This window comes from Mastigoproctus giganteus, chromosome 11, assembly GCF_048544385.1.
Source record: "Mastigoproctus giganteus isolate SK-2022 chromosome 11, ASM4854438v1, whole genome shotgun sequence".
Taxonomy (NCBI): Eukaryota; Metazoa; Arthropoda; class Arachnida; order Uropygi; family Thelyphonidae; genus Mastigoproctus; species Mastigoproctus giganteus.
The window spans coordinates 46988118-47006316 of NC_143585.1; the positions used below are offsets into that span (position 1 = coordinate 46988118).

The window sequence follows — 18199 nt, forward strand, 5'->3', positions numbered from 1 at the left end:
CAGAAACTCGGCATCAGAACATACACAATTTATAGCTAATATTCGCTGATACTCCTAACCCCTGCAACAACAACAGCAACAACAACAGCAGCAAAACCTTTCTTGTATGAAGATGAAATAACCGCAAAATCTGTTAAAAGGCTAAAACTGGACTAACTAGAGAACAGAACTGTACCTCATTTATCATCACACCAATTTTGACAACTCTGCGGTGGTTCGGGATACAAATGTGTTGCTGCCTGCCTACAGTCCATGGGTATTGAGCCTTCGTAAAAAATGCTTTGCCGTGTGAACGCAACAAACTTAAACTACAGTTGATGACAACATATCGTAGGGTTCCTCTTTCTGTTAGAGCCAGACTGCGGTCTATTCTGGTTGACGTTGCACTTTTCGACTTGGACAGCTCTTCTTGTAATGTTTGCTATCTCCTGAAACTCCTTAAATAATGGGCATAGTGTTAAGGTCAGGCTCCACGTGTTGTTTTCCACTTCTAATCCATATGTATGCTTTAAAAAAAACAGTGCTACTGTAAATGACAAAACGTTTAGTCGAAAAGAAACATCTGGGATAATTCTTTTTGTAGTAATGCATTTTTCCGAAAGCAACCAGCGGTTCTGTCCTCTTACCAAGAGAAGAAGAAGACGTAACAAGTGCTCCTCGTTAGGGGAGGCTATGTTTAAGTTGAATGTGTAGGATGGTGTTGGGTTCTGTTGTGTTCTGGAATTTGGCTTCAGGAATCTGGAATATGGCAAGGCGCCTCCGTAGCCAGGTGGAAAGGAGCAGCAGTGCGTAGCACACGCTTCTTGATTAGACCGGGGTTCGAGCCCGTCACCACCAAATACGGAGGATGGGGAAATGTTAGGGAATGACCACCGCATATCCCGGAGAATGCTCCTAAAAACCAAATAACAAACATAGCAACCCTGATGGCAGGCCATGTTTCTAGCGCAGCCCACTAGGATGTAGCCAGCCACCCATTTTACTTTTGCTTGTCTTGGCCAGGGATTTCTGAGTTTCGTGGACGGAGAGAACAAAAAAATGAAAAAAAAAAAAAAAAGACAGAAAAAAAAAACACGATAGATTAGGGCGAGTAGTTAAAGTAGCCAGAGACAAGCTAGAAATTTGGGTATGAAGGCAAATGCATTTTCCCAAAAGGGACATCCCTCTAAGGGAGAATAGATAACACACATAGGAAGAAAGCTGCATGTAAGTTGCCATTGGCGATTAGGTGGCTAGATGGCGACTTAATCCTACTTAGGTTATGTCCTGTTGGCCAGTTAAATTCATTTTTAAAAATCTTGACGTAAAATTTCATAAAGCATCAATATTTAAACAACGTAAATAATTCGAATGGTAGTTCGTACTCATTAATATTAGAAATGGTCATATGATGCACGGAAAATGGAAGAAAAGTGAAGTTTTTTTTTTAAATTTAAAACAAGAGAAAATTAGTTCATTCATTATTAGAACAATCATATGAACGTGAAAGAAAAACCAATTATAAGTAATTTCGAAAATTAAATACATCTTAAAAATGATTTAATTTTTAATTGCATTATGTTTCCCACAGATTAAATACATATCTGCTGGTCATAAGTTTTTCATGAACTTACATTGAATCAACACCAGAATGCAGTTCGCTTAGCTAATTTTGAATAGGTATTTATTTATTAAATATTGAAGAATGAAAGCAGACATATAAATTGCAATTCAATTCATATACATTTCCTAATAAAAAGTATTAGGATGCCATACGTCTTATTCCTAGTGCAGTAAATGATGTTGCTTCTCAAGGATATCTTGGACAATTCCGAGTTATTCACATTCTCTTTTAAACATAACATTACAAATTATTTCTGTTCTTGATTCGATCTGTTCTGAAATAACTAGCTTTTGTACGACAGAATGTGTTTGTATAATATGAATTTGGTACCGTATAAACTACTTTAAAAGTTATTCCGTCAGCGGATGTGAATGGAATTGTACATAGGCTGATCATTTTTTTCGTAGAATGAAGTTTAGACGAACTACCGATAGATTGCGGGAGAATGCATGCCCATAAACGCTGACAGGTGTAACTTCTGAGATGTTGTCTGGTAGTTCCGAAGTTGCCTTAAATGACATGTTGCTAATCCGCACTGCAATATATGAGAATGACATTCTGCTGCATAACTGATGGAAGGTTATTCTTCCATCTGTAATTCTATAGGTTGAAAATTCTGCAAGGGAAGGGAAAATCCTCGTCTATGTAGACCAACCGTCTTTAGCCACTGATTGTCGACTTAATTTTGTGCACCTCTAGCAGTTGAATATTTCAGTTTTATTAAAACATTTAGCTTTTTAATCCTCTGACATTTCCATTCCAGTAAAAACAGTAAGAACACGATAAGAAATAAAATAGGTTGCTCAGTCTTCAAAGTTCCCACTGTGCAGCCCATAGAAACGGTTCTAAATAATGAAACGTAATTTAAAGATGGCTTTCACCTACCAGATGCGTGTCTGAACTTTCAACATTATCAGTTGAAATTTGTAAGTCAACGTTATCAGTTGAAATTTGTAAGTTAACGTTATCAGTTGAAATTTGTAAGTCAACATTATCAGTTGAAACCTGCAATATTTCCAAATTTTAATGGTTGTAGGGCGTTGTTGCCATTCCACAAAATTAATCAGACAATGCAAGGGAGAAAAAATGGCGAGTCTTTGCAAGAACGGAAAAAAAAGTTAATAAATAAAATCGAGAACGTGTTTTAGACGGGAAGGTTTGTGCTAGAAAGTCGATTACATACAGAGGACGAAACTTACCGGTGGAAAGCACCAATAAACAACACTTAGAAGCCATCTACCACCATATCAAATTTCGCTCAAAGTATAGTTTCGCCCAGTTTCGGCTGGTTCATTCTAAGTGATACCCCAACAATCGATGACACATGCATGCAAATTCAAATTCGTTTTTTTTATTTACTATTATTTTTTATTTATTATTATTTTTTTATTCTTTTGAAGTCCTTGTCGCCGAAATCTCAGGAAAGTAAGCGAAAGGACCTGCTAGAAAATCTGTCTACTGGGTTCCTGGTCTGCCTCCACGGGGCGAAAGTGGGGCAACGTTCTGCCTCAGTAGGGGTCCAACGGCTAAATGACCAGATGAACAGCGATACACGACACTACACAAATTCAAGATCCATATACTTTTAAATATCTGGCTTTCCCAGCAAACTGGCACACCCACAATGAAAGCAACGCGGAGATGGGGAGGAAACTCCTGGTGCCGCTTGACATCAACATACACAACACTTTACATATAAAAGTCGCCCTTTTCCCTGTGTTGTAGGAATGAGTTGGAAGGACTAATTCTGTTGAATAGGCTATTACAGTACAGTGATCAGCAAAATTTCAATTAATTGGAAGACTGGACAGGGCAGTATTGGAAATTTTAAGTTCCCGAGCACAATAAAAGAATGCTGACGTCACCACTACATGAAATGTCTGGAACACTAAATTGAAATGCTTATCTGGAATTTTTGCCTCAAGAGAGCGGAAAATTGGTGGTGGTGATGTAGGCATCCTTTTCAATACACAAAAATTTTCACTGACTAGCTCACGACTGAAACAAGAACTGTTTGAAAATGCAAGGATCTCACTCAGCGTCCAAGGCAAGAGACTCGACGTGTGCAGAGTCTACATTCCCAAAATCCTCGCTTGAGAACACTATACTACAAGTCTCCAACTGGATCATTAATAAATGACAAATAAAATCAAAATTAGTTGTGTTTGGAGACTGCAGTATTAGCTCAGGCCAACACAGTTCTTCGCAGATTGTAATCCACCAGTCTGGCTTCAGTAGGTCCTATTCTGCAGAATTTTGCTCCTACCGGAGGCACTAACTTGTTAGACGTAATCTATGCAACAGACACCCTCTCCTTTGGCAGCCAGCCAGAAATAGCCCTCATCTCAAACCACTTACTGCTATAATGTATATTCATTGTATATTTTTTATGTAATTTATGCTGCATATACCACACTTTTATTTACAATGTATTTCATGCAGTTTTTTTTTTTTTTTTTTTTTTGGTTTAGCTACTCCACTAAAGCGTAATGCAGTATCGGTCTGAATTCATACAACTTGAATATATAAATAAATACTTATTTATTTATCCTAGATCCGACTTTATTCGTGGGAAGAATCATGTCGGATCTCGTTAGGATATCGTTTCATTTCTCTCTCAATTTCTCTGAAAGGTGAAAGCGGATATTGGGAAATTCTTCCACCCCCTCCAGCTTAATGTAAATGTCTATCATGAGGTTTTAAATCATTTAGGAAATCTTTTAAATAATAGTTCATCGTCGATGGTGACGCTATCAAATTTCTGACGTAAATATCGAAACACAACTGTGCCAATCCTATTGGTCAAGTGCGACCGTTTTAGCTATAAATTTTGACTGCCTTAACCAGAAGCATCTCCCTAGAGTCACCAATTCGACGTTTCCCTGACAAAACTACCAGGTATGAATGCAGTCGTTGTTTTCGCTGTCCTGGCCACGGTGCTTGCTGTGGGATGCATACCCGTCGGTAAGTGATGGACCTAAAAGACAAAAAAAAAATTCTTATTTTTCGTGATACTAAAAGAGTTATCTGATTCGCCCATCTGTATATATTCGGATTATTGCGAATGTTCTTTGGCCGATTTGTCTCTTTTATCTGACGAAAAACCTTAGTTTCTGTTGAAGAAATAATTTGCTCTGTATTCCTAAAACGTGCACCTCAACTGCAAAAGTTTATACAAGTTCATCGTGTCATTGACGCGATTCAAACATGTCTGTGTTTCACCTAGTCTCCTGAGGTCAGTGTTTCTAACAGCGATGGCACGAACTGTAAGATGAATCTTTACTTTAGTAAAGCGATTGTTGCATTATACCCATTGGTCCCCATTCATTCATAGCGTGCTGCCCATGGCCATATAGGAAGCCAGCTGCCCCTTACGTCTTATTTATTTTACACTCCTCCAATTCGAGATCCAACCAGCATGTCCTAAAATGCAATTTCTTGTTGAATCTTAAAAGATACTTTTAATTAATTTGTCCTTTTTATTTCTTTTACTTTTTATGATATTAAGAATGTTCCATCAATATTTAAAATTTTATTAATTCAACGTTAAATAAGAACGTAATTTGTGTTATCGAATAGCAGTGTTGGGTTTTGGTGTTTAATTAGTAAATTTAGAACATTAAATTAATATGATGGTTTATCAATAAAAATAAAATACAATGTTATATGCCACTAAAGGCTTTTGGCAATTTAGCTATTTTTCTCTCTTCTCTCCCTCCCAAATAATAAATAAAATAAATAAAATTTGGACTCACTTGGTTTAAGGACTTCTCTTATATCCTTTTTTGTCATGCGAATTGGCTGTGCAGAAAAATTGCAAAACTGTTGCCAGCTCTTGCATTAGCCTTACTGGATATTTCGAGTAAATGTTTTGTTATAAAAAGTATAATTTTTTAAATTTGTCTGTTTGTGAATTATTATTTTAAATGTCCTTCATTCAAATCTGACATTTATTGTTGTAAACTTTTCAGGATTGACTTTGTTTATTTTAAATTGCAGATGGTCAATTACTTGACGTGGACATAAGGCTTAATAATTGCTCAATCTTGCGGGACCAGAACTGCAGAGCGATTCCGGGAAGTAATGCCACCCTTTGCATTAAGTTAAGTAAGTAATGCTACGATTTGTAACAATGTAGACATGTATACTATCTTACGAAGAGCGGCACCCGAACGCCACTTGAATTCCGTCTTTTTACAGTCTGACGCAGAACACTGTAAAACAGAACAGAGAACTCCATAAAAGGCCGGAAATGTGTGTCGTGTTATATTTGTTCAGTGTGTTTGTGTTTTTGCATTGTTTAGGTGGCAGAATGGTCAGAGAGAATAAACTCTTTCTTGCCAATTTGCCAGTAGGCAAGAGAACACGTGGAAATCCAGACCAGCGTCCTTCTAGACCATGAAGAGGTGGGCCGCAAATACGGATGTATTGTGGTCGAACTTGATGACGTCTGTTCTGCAGGTCTTATTGCCTTAACAACACACACCAAAATGAAATAAATAAGATAATAATAAATACAATGAATATAATAAAATAAAAAAATATATAAAAAGTAAACGATAGGCGTTTGTAAGAAGGCGGCGCCTTCTTATGGCAACAGTGTCGGGTTAGGGACAGTTCAGCTGCACGGATATTTCTTGTTTATAAAGCTGTGATCGAAAATCGAGAAAAATTTCGACCACTTCAGCAGATAAAGGGTGTCAGTTTAAAAGTATTACACCTGTGGAAGACGATTGTGTTTTCATGACTGAAAAGAAAACTTGATAAAAAAAAAAAAAAAATATATGTATTTAATTGTACAACTGGTTGTATTTGAAATTCAGGTTAAATTAAATGCTTTTGCTGTTTTCCAGGATGCCGTTTGCCTTGCCTACAGTATAAAGAAATGAAAATTTCACAAACAATTATAGTTTTAATTTATGTTTCTAGTTTATATATTCTTTAGATAATGCAGTTTTAAGAATTCAATTTTCGATTTTGCTTTCATGATGCATATACATATACGGGCACATATTGTATTACGATATATATATATATATATATATATATATATATACATATATATATAGATGGGGATATTGTTTCTGAATTTAACTCAATTTTACTTTTCAGATCTTCTGAATTTAAGATTAATTAGAAGCGCACAAGTGACTCTAAGTACGGGGAATATCGTTAATTTAAAATTGTGTCTTTCGCCTGACTGTCCCTGCACATTATCAGCTGAGATTCCAATTCCTGACGTCTGCGATGTAAATAACTAGTTCCCATTAATTAATCTCTCTCTCTCTCTCTCTCTCTCTCTGCGCTTTTAAGTTAAATAGTTCAATATTTTTAATTCAATTCAAGGCTTTTTTCTCATTAAAAATACACGATATTATCCATCTGTAATTCTTGTTAAAGTCATTTAAAGAGAATTCACTTTTTACAGGCATTGACGTTAGCTGTAGATGTCTTAGGAATTTCAGGCTTGCCAGTGCTCATACCTGGTCTAACCAATATTCTATTTCCAATCGTGTGTTGAGTGGTAAGTGATGTAAGGAACATTTTATATTACCGTGCCGAGTAATAGAATAATCAATCCGTATAAAGACGGTTCATAATAATTCTGTACTCAGTGGACATTGAAATATCACCAACGATCTATTGATAAGGTGGAACAAATGGGAATTAATAACAGGTGTTTAATATCCAGTACGTACCTTATACCAGGTCACCGAACATCAGAGATAGAGCCTGTTTGTCTCTAAGATGCCCTGCCGACATATTCTCTCTGCAGTGCATCCCAGTAATAAAATTCGCAACAGCGGTTAATGGGTAGCACCTAAAAAGTTGTACAAACAACAAGAAAAGTTACTCCTCAATCGTTCGTCAGATGGATTCATGATATTTCAATGGACACTGCATACCACAGAATTACGAACTGTGCAGTAATAGCAGATTATCATTTATTTACTTGTTTTTGACAAATTATATACTTACTCGAATATCTTTTCTGGTGTTTTTTTTTTTTAATTATAGGACTACAATGGATATCCCAAAGAAATGCATCGGATGTGAATTTGGATGAAGACAAAACTTAGACATTTCTTTCATTTGCACTGATTTTAATATTATGATTAAATCGAGTATCCAAAAGTGGATGCATCTGCATTGATAATCTTAATCATTATTTTTTACTCCTATCTGGAGAGAATGAATTGTTAAGAATTAAATAAAAATACTTTCGCATGAGTTTGTGTTTATTTGATTTTTTTTAAATTAATATGTAACCTGCCTGCTACCGTAAATATGGAAAGTTTCAAGACCTTTCCCAATAAGTGGAATATTCGTGCTACTGGAATGATTCACCAAATTTTTTTAAGAATTAAATATCAAATTTTCTGTTTAAAAAATTAAATAAAACTTGGGAGAAGTAATATTTTAAACTGACACTTTGTTATCCATGAAAAACTGGTATTTGGAGTGCAAACTAAACTAAAGTTTTAATTACATTACAATGTAGTATTGCGAATAAAAATACATCAATCGTCTCTGCTGAGGTACACCAGTAAGTGGGTTTTAATTTTGCTTTAGAAGGAGCGGCGTCACAGAATAAACTGAATCATCCCTTGGAGATAGAATGATTTTTTTGCCAATGACAAATTCCACAAACATACAAGTGATTTTGTTCTTGCAGTTAATTTAAAACTTGGTGTTCAAAAATATTTTTCGTTTTCCGCTATGATTAATAGCAATTAAACGGTATAAAATAATAAAAACTAATGCGGCGCCATTCCAAATGAATGGTGGCATCTGATTGTTGCTTAAATAGTTATATCACTATCGATTTTTTATCACAATTTCTCTTTTTTTATCACAATTTCTCTTTTTTTATCGCAATTTCTCTTTTTTTATTTTTATTTATCACAACTATGAGAGTAAAAGAAAAACTACTGGGCTTTGCACTTAAGGTAAACCCATACTGCACATGCAGGGATGGAGAAAATTGTAACCACATCATGCATAACTGCCTACAATATGAGGACCTAAGAAGTATAACGATAAAACGAATAAAATATCCTCCAAAAGGAATGGAGCATCATCTCCTGGACTCTGAGCAAGAGTGCAGGGCCCTAACAGAAAACACAGAAAACTCTTTTTGAAAAGAAGAACACTAAATGCCAAAAACTACGACAGAAAGGTGCATGACAACAAAAGGAAAAAAAAAAAAGAGAGAAAAGGAAAAAGGAAAGGATGGGAAAAACATTAGACTGGACCTGAAGAACTAACTACATGACATGACATCGAATCTCTTGGATCAAACCAGAACTCCCTAGGGATGGGACTCACTCATGAACGGTGTTCGCCCGTCCTCTCCCCCCCCCAAACAATATGGACTCAACAAAACTGGATCTTACCTAATTATAATTACCTTACTGACATGGACTCATACAAACCGACTGATCCAGGATCCCCTGAAGTGGATTCGCTAGAAGGGATCCCACAGGACAATAAACACTAACCTGGACTGACCTCTCAGCCATGCTGCTCTTCAGCCGGCTGGCGATCCAACAACTATGCGCCCTACCATGGTACTCTTTAACCACTATCGTAGGGGGGAAGGAGGCGGGCCTCCGCATTATCTCCTCCTCTCCACCCCCTGGGAGCTATCAAACAAGTTCTTAATACTATCACTTCATCGGAATTTAAATATGTCCTAGGTCTCTTTGTAGACTTTAAAGGTGCCTTTGACACCTTATGGTGGCAAAGTGTGCTGGCAAGGTTTCGAGAGGCAGAGGTCTCAATTCCGATCTATCGTCTAATTACAGACTACTTCTCAAACAGGCACCTTGTGGTCTCAAGTGGAGCATGCTCCGTAACAAGACCGGTAACCCGCGGCTGCCCACAGGGATCTGTTCTTGGCCCAGTTTGCTGGAACATGGTCCTTGATGAGTGGCTCGCAAAAGATTTCCCCCAAATAACTAAAATAGGGTATGCAGACGACCTTGTTCTGCTCCTACAGGGTAACTCACGGCTTGAGCTGGAAACCAGAGCAAGAGAGGCCTTAAATGATCTAATCTCCTGGTGTGCAACAAACAAACTAGAATTGTCTGCAGAAAAAACAAAACAAGTCCTTTTTAAGGGAAAACTCAACAGAAACAGGCCCCCATTAATAAAAATCAATGAACAGAGTATAGGTAGGGAATCCACTTACAAGTATTTAGGAGTCATACTAGATGAGAAACTAAACTTTGTAGAGCACGCAAAATATCTAAGAAATAAAACCCAACAATTAACAGGAAAATTATTGAGAATTGCCCGGAAAAAGTGGAACATAAAATCATCTACACTGGCAATGTATTACAAATGTCTATTCCTACCCATTATATGCTACGGAGCAGGTGCTTGGGCACCCAGCATTAAACACAGCCTAGTAAAAAAATACTTAATGCAGGCACAGAGAATTTTCCTGCTGGCCTCCTCCAGAGCATGTAGAACCATCTCTACATCAGCACTCCAGATAATATGTGGTAAAATACCAATAACATATGAAATTATACAGGTATATCTAAAATACTATAGAAGACAAGGAACCCCACATTCCCTAGGAGAATATACAACAGATCCAAATGAGACAGATAAGGAAGAAAAAAGAAGATTAAGAGAAATGTTCATTACAGACTGGCAAAGAGAATGGAGAGAAGACACCAAAGGGAGAACAACATACCAGTTCATCCCCCTGGCACAGGAAATAAATAAAAACAATAAACCCTGGTTGAGCCCAGATTTATATACTACCTTCCTCCTGTCGGGTCATGGAAGCATAAATGCAAGACTGCATGCTCTGGGGCTGGCTGATTCCCCCAACTGCAGATGCGGGTCACTGGAAACCGTACAACATATAATGCTCGAATGCATAAACTACACAGACCTGAGACAACCATTCCAGCTTGTAACAGAAGTGTATCACACTGAGGATTTCCCCAAAGTGCTGGAATCACCAGATAACTTTCAAGCATTAGTAAACTTTGCAACAAGTGCATTCAAAAGAAGAAGAACCCTCCTCGGTATGCCGGAGTAAAGCAAGAGGCAACACACAAGCCCATACCTAAAATTGGGAGAGAGGACACAGCATGGATGGAGACTAACCTACGGAAAGGGACTGATATATATTCTCAGTACCCATGCTAAAAATACCACAATAAAAAGGAATACATGCTGACTGCAGCACTGTCATTTCAGATAGTCATAACAATGGACATAAACTGTACATGTACCATAATAAACAGTACCAGGAACAAAAGACCAGTCAACCCCAACATGGCAAAAGTCTAAGACACAACAAGTGAGTAAGGGAAATGGAGAGTATACCCTATGCCACAGAAATATGACAATAACAAGAAGTAATGATTGCAACATGGAAAACAACAAAAATAAATTCAAGGGCATGGTACTGAACTACATCCTCAGTGCCCATGTTTCAGACAACACGGTGCACTTACCACACAAGTAGTTTAGCACCATTAAGAAAATACATGTTGACTACAATAGTACCTTCTTAGGGAACCTCAACAACGGTCATAAACCTTATATGTACCACAAATTATCAGTACCAGGCTCACTCAGACCAGTTAACCCTGTCAGTGCCTGGGCCTAGGGCACATCTGGTAGGTATAGGTAGCAGTGAATAATTGTCCTAGATCATGGTAGTAGTGAATAAGTGTCCTAGATCACAGTATGAACCACAAACTATTAGTGCCAAGCTCACTAAGACCAGTTAACCCTGCCAGTGCCTGGGCCCAAGGCTCATCTGGTAGGTATAGGAAGTAGTGAATATTTGTCCCAGATCACAGTAGCACTGCAAGAACAAGAAGGAATGATTGAGGCATAGAAGACAACAAGAAGGGAGGAAAGGGAAGGAAAGAGAGTAGAAGGAAAAGGGGAAGAAGAGAGACAGAATAAAATCAAGGGGCAGGTCACTGAATCACATTCCCAGTGCCCATGCCTCAGACATCTCACCCTGCAAGCAGTTAGGTGCCAATGAGAACAAAGCAGGTTGACTGCAACACTGACATCACAAATTACACCAAGGGCCAAAAACTTTGTACCTCACATCAACAGTACCAGGCACAATAAGGCCAGTTAACCCTAACATTGCCAAAGCCAAAGGCACATCAAGTGAGCAGAGGTAATGGGGTGAAATTCCCAGGTCACAATAGTATGACATGGACAACAAGCAAAGATTGAGACATGAACAACAACAAAGAAGAAGGGAAGGGGAAGAGAAGGAGAAAAGAGGAAGAAGGGAAGAGAAGGAAGAAGGGGAAAGGAGGGAAAGGGAAAGAAGAAGAACAAGAGGAAAAGGGAAAGAAAAGACTAATACCAAGGGGCATAACACTGAACAACATACCCAGTGCCCATGCTTAAGACTGCATAGGAAAAGGTACACACAAGGACATATCCAGGAGGAAAGAAAAGAGAGGGAAGAAGGAGGGAAGAAGGGAAGAAAGAAGAAGAAGGAAAATGGAAGAGAGGGGAAAAAGAAAGACAAGAAGAAATGGACACTACCATGCCAGATTGCGTACCAATATGAACTGATCACATCATTCCCACTCTTGGTCAGGATTGAGCCCTGCAAGAGATGGAATAGTACATCCCTCCCACTCTTGGCCAGGACTGAGCCCTGTGAGAGATGGGGTATAGGGATATCGAAAAGTAAATGATAGTCCTTATATTATTATAGTTTAATGTATTTTATTTTATTTATTTTAATATATTTTACTTTATTTTATTTATTTTAATTATCTTATTTTATTTTACTTTACTTTATTGTAATTGTTTTATTTATTTTATTTTACTTTACTTTATTTTAATTGTTTTATTTATTTTATTTCATATCTAAGGGGAAATAAAACCAAAAAAGTGTGCCCTGGTAATTCTGAGGGGACCTTCCCTGATGCATTACCCGGCCACACAGGATTAACTTGATGGGACATCAGACGTCCAAACACTTAACCACAGGACCGGATCAGTCCGTGTCCTCTTAAGATAAAGTAGATCCTGGCTGCCTCCATGTAGCTAGGGATGGGAGTGAGGGGCTGTGACACAAACCTGCCACAGCCCCCTACTGCTAAATGCCAGGTGCCGGCTAACACACAACGCAAACACAACACTAATGCACACCTAATTACATATTTCATCTATCAGATGCATTTTTTTTTTTTTCTTCTCAAAATTCAAAAACTTAAAAAAAGTTAAAGAAATTTTTTTTTTTTTTTTTTTTTTTGTGTTAAATATATACGTGAAATTTTGATGCTCTTCTAAGTTCTTTTCTAAGCCGGCAACTTGGCAAAAAGCCTAACAAACGGCGGATATAGGGGGAACCCTGGAAGCCGCTAATAACTTACAAATACACTTTCTGTATACATGTCGCGAATGTCTCCACCCCCTATTTTTCTTCTAGTGGGGCATAATCTGCCTCACTGACCATTACAGGGGCTATCTAACCTATCGGGTCCTTACATTCCCCCCCTCAGTTTTCAATCTCCTTGCGCTTTCTATCAACTTACACAGCGATCGCCCAACATGATAAAATTTTAAAACAACCAAAATTAATGCCCGACCTTTTACGATTTTCTCCTGCCTTTGAGCGTATAATCCCTTACATAGAGTGTCTCTCCATTGTTTATTATTTTTTATATATTTATTTATTTTTTGGTCCTTGCCACTGAAATCTCAGGAAATTTGGTGGCAGAACCTGTCAGAGTAAAACTGGCAACTGGGTATTCCTGGTCAACCTCCTCGTTTCGTTTAGTGTCAATAATGCTGGGTCCCATCAGGAGTGGAGCGGTTAAGAGGCCAGAAGAACAACAAATTATGACTCTGACCAGAGCAGCAAAGCAAAAGGCTCAAGCTAATGGGAGTGCTGTGGCTCAGGGGAGAACTGAGGGGGGCAGTTGCCGTCTGAATCACAGCCTATTAAAATGCACTACTTGCTTGATGTTTGTGGAGCTGTCGGGTACGGGACATGATACTGACATGGGGGATGTCTTTGTGTGTGCGCGATGCAAGGAGTGTATCGAAATCAGGCAACAACTCAGCGTTCTTGTGAGCCTATATGAGAGCTTGAAGGACAGGGTGGATGCCCTCGAAGGATTAAAAGTGAGTGGCCCATCAAGCTCTCATCTGCCCACACCAATGCCAGAGCGTGCACTTGGTCATCGCGCAACACAGCCGCAGCCCCCAAGGCAGAATGCGGTGGTTCCAAAGGAATTAGTAGTTGTTGGTGACTCTATTATCAGGGAAACGGGAAACATGCTTTGTAAAAAGAATAGGTGGAACAGGACCAGGGTATGTCGGCCAGGGGCAAAGGTTGATGACGTTGTAGAGCGGATATCATCTTTTAAGGGCACAAAAGGTGATATAGTTGTACACGTTGGCACTAATGATATTAAGAGTAGGAGACCGGCGGAATTACTTAACAAGTACAGGTCACTGTTGAAAAAAAGCCGTGAATTAGGGTTGAATTTGAAAGTGTCTGCAATTCTCCCCAGACACGATAGGAGGGAGTATATGATGAGTGACCTGTGGATCAATTCGGCCCTGGAAAGATTGTGCAAGGCTCAAGGGGTAGAATTTTTTTCAGCCTGGTCTGTACTTGTTAACAGGAGAGACTGCTTCTACAGGGATGGGATACACTTAAATAAAAAGGGTGCAAGAATGTTTGCTGATGCTATCGAGGCAGTGTTAGGTGAGTCGGAAAACTGCTAGATTGGGGGGATACAAGGACTAATAGATTAACAGTAGCCACTGGGAGAGGTGAAAGTGATTCTTGCACTGCTTCTATTGGAATGAGCCGCAGCCTGGAAAATAAGATGCAGGGAATTTCAGAGACTGCTGGGAGTCATTGCGGTACAAATAAACACATGGGTTGTGTTAGGGTAGCTAAGAAAAAGAACAGGTGCATGTATATTTGCGTGTACACCAATGCTAGGAGTTTAGAAAATAAATTTGATGAATTTGAGGTATTGCTCAAAACATCAAAGACAGATATTGTGGTGATATCAGAGACGGTGTCACACAGATATAAGGAATGCGGAACTGGAATTTGGGGAGTACAATGTCTACAGAAGGGATAGACAGGATAGGAAGGGAGGAGGGGTTATGCTATTAGTTAAGAAATGCATAAAATCCAAGGAAGTGAAGCCAGTCGAAAGCGCTGGACAGTGCAGTGTCGAGTCAGTTTGGTGTGACATAATCATTGGGAGATCAAAATTGAGAGCAGGAGTGTGCTATAGGCCTAATGACTCTTGTAATAAGAAACTGTACAGGGAAATAGAGTGGGCCAGTAAATCAGAGAGTCTTTTAATGGGGGATTTTAATTTCCCAGATATTGACTGGAATTTGGGGGCTGGTCACTCACACACTAGCAAGGCTTTTGTGGATTTATTGGATGATTGTTTTCTACATCAGCATTTTCGGGAGGCAACTAGAGGGAGTAATACTCTTGATTTTATTATCAGTAGTAATTCTTCATGCATTAAGAATCTGCAGATAAATGAACCACTAGGTGACAGTGTTCACAGTGTGCTGAAGTGGGATCTATTCAAAGAGGTAACTACGATCAGGGGTAAAGGGAAGGGATATTGCTTTCGTAAAGGCGACTACTATAGTCTGGGACAGTATTTAAATTCTATGCAGTGGGACCAACTGATGATGTTACCAACAGCAAATTCAAAATGGGAAGCATTCAAAGAACTTATCTTGGAAGCTACTAGGCTTTACATACCAACTAAGAAATATTGTTCAAGGTTTAGGCCTAAATGGATGTCAGATGAACTAATGAGACATATGGCAGAGAAGAAAAATGCATGGGATACATACAAATTAACACGTGACACAGAAGCCTATGATAGATACAAGTTGATCTGTAACCAAGTTACAAAGGAGGTTAGGCAGGCGAAGGCAAATTACGAGAAATCTTTGGCAAGGGATGCAAAGAAAAACAGCAAAGAGTTCTTTACTTATGTAAACTCTAGAAGGAAGGGGATGAATCAGATTGGTCCACTTGATATCGATGGGTCAACTGTTGATGATCCTGCTCAGGTAGCTAACAAACTAAATGAATATTTTACATCGACATTCACACATGAGGAGTTATTCAGCGAGGGGAATGCCAGAGGTGTATTCAACTCTGGCAGTAAGCTAGAGAATCTTGTAATAAAATGAGAGTAAAGTGGAGGAGAAATTGTTGAAGATAAATACAAGAAAGGCACCTGGGGTGGATGGGATCTATCCAGTTATATTAAAGGAGGCAGGAAAGGAAGTAAGCAAACCCTTAGCCATTATTATGAGAGCTTTCTTGGACTCAGGGGAGGTACCCACGGACTGGAGATGTGCAAATGTGACCACAATTCACAAAGGAGGATCAAAGGCTGACACACGTAATTATAGACCTGTTAGTTTAACTTCTGTTCCTGGAAAATTAATGGAGGCACTGGTTAAAGAAGCACTGCAGGATCATCTAGACAAGACTTCAGTTATAGCTCAGACACAGCATGGTTTTGTTGAGGGGACGTCTTGCCTGACCAATTTGATTGGATACTATGATGCAGTCACAAAAGAACTGGATGCAGGGAATAACTTTGATATTATATACTTGGATCTTAGAAAGGCTTTTGATACTGTTGCACATGGAAGACTGCTGCACAAATTGGAGCAGTGTGACATTGGAGGCAAATTGCTGCTATGGATAAAGGGGTGGTTGAGGGGGAGAAGACAGAGAGTGGTAATCAATGGACACTGCTCATCGTGGACTAATGTTATTAGTGGAGTCCCTCAGGGTTCAGTTTTGGGTCCATTATTGTTTTCTGTATTTATAAAAAATGTTGATGATGGTATATCAAGCTTAATGTCCAAGTTTGCAGACGATACGAAGGTTGGCAGGGTTGTCAAGGACACTACTGACACTATGCTGCTGCAACAGGATCTGGAAAGGTTGAACAGATGGGCTGAGAGGTGGCAAATGAAGTTTAACATTGACAAATGTAAAGTACTACATATGGGAAACAGCAACCCCACAGCAACGTATCAACTCTGTGGTACTACACTGACAGTGGTAGAGAATGAAAGGGACCTGGGTGTGGTTGTGCAGGCAGATGTGAAGTTTTCTGAGCAGTGCAGACGGGCTGCAAGAGTAGCTCATGGTGTATTGTCGATGATATATTGGAATTTTTCTAGCAGGGATAAGGAGGTGATTATTCCCTTGTATAGTCAGGCCACACCTAGAGTACTGTATACAGGTCTGGAGGCCTTGTTCCAAGAAGGATGTAGGGATGCTGGAACGAGTACAGAGAAGGGCAACAAGATTGGTGAATGGAACAAAGGGGCGCTCTTACGAAGAAAGGCTAAGTTTTGCAAATTACAGTGTCTGGAGTCTAGGCACCAGCGAGGTGATCTGATAGAGGTGTATAAATCCTTGAATGTTTTGAGCATGCTCAATGCTGATGGGATTCTTCCTCTTGCTGAGAAAAATCGCCAGAGAGGGCATAAATTCAAATTGCGGAAAGACAGATGTAGGATAGAAGTGAGGAAATTTGCCTTTAGCCAGCGGGTGGTTGGTTGGTGGAACAGACTTCCATCCCTTGTTGTGGAAGTTGATAGCCTAAATAAGTTTAAGGCTCAGCTGGACAAGTATTTCGAACGAACAGATGGATGAAGTGGAAGTGGTTATTTTTTATTTATTTATTATTTTTTTTATTATTATTTTTTTTGTTTTTTGGCTGATGCTGCATAAGCTTGCTTTCTTGCATCAAATGCCTCTACTAATGCTAATGCTAATATTAATGCTATTGGGCACACGACTTTACCCACCACAAGATCCATGTACTTTTAAATCGCTGGCCTTGACAGAGTACTGTCTTCACCCACAATGAAAAATACGGGGAGATGGGGGAACCCCTGCTGCCGTGAGACAATGAACACCCTATATCATGAGAATATTACTACAGAGAAGTAAGATATAGAGTGGACACTTGATCAATTCCTCTCAGCGTCCTCACTTTCAGGGCATGAAACTAACGCTGCGGTTTGTGGCCATCAAAATTCACTGAGTAATAATGCGCATGCCCAACGCTAATAAAGTTGCTAACACGCGGTTGCTTCTGTGGGTCGAGTTCTTGTGTTCGTTGAACATGGAAATTTGTTTTTCCTAGTCTTTTTTTTAAATATTGTTATAATTATTTGTGTATTTGTTTTTTTATTATTATAATTATCTGCTGTCATGCACAGAAATAGGTGTTTCGTGTGCAATAAATGTGGACTGCGATTGTACTAATTTCAGAAAGAACATTTTAAGGTAATTTGTCGGAATCCAGAGAATCGGGAATTGCATAATGAAATGTAAAAAAAAAAAAAAAAATAAAACTGAATAGCTAATTAAAAATACTGAATACCTAATTAATAACTTATTACATTAATTTATATGAATAATGTTTTGATATTAATCAAAGTAATAGTTTATGAAATAATTAAATTATCCCATAAAAAAACTGCATGAAATATGTCTTAGCATTTCATATCATAACAATTGTCATGATTTCTCTTTATTGTTTCTGA

At 38.6% G+C, this 18199-nt stretch overlaps 1 protein-coding gene across 1 annotated transcript in view; it reads left to right on the forward strand.

The window, feature by feature from the left end:
- The window catches only part of LOC150077971 (uncharacterized), a 53490-nt gene extending 45698 nt beyond the window's left edge, over positions 1-7792 (forward strand). Inside the window, exons 3-5 of the mRNA XM_090384420.1 lie at positions 5603-5710; positions 7032-7127; positions 7622-7792. Of these exons, the coding sequence (XP_090240546.1) occupies positions 5603-5710; positions 7032-7127; positions 7622-7683 (266 nt within the window). The 3' untranslated portion in view covers positions 7684-7792. The remainder of the gene's footprint in view (positions 1-5602; positions 5711-7031; positions 7128-7621) is intronic.
- The last annotated feature ends 10407 nt before the right edge of the window (positions 7793-18199 follow it).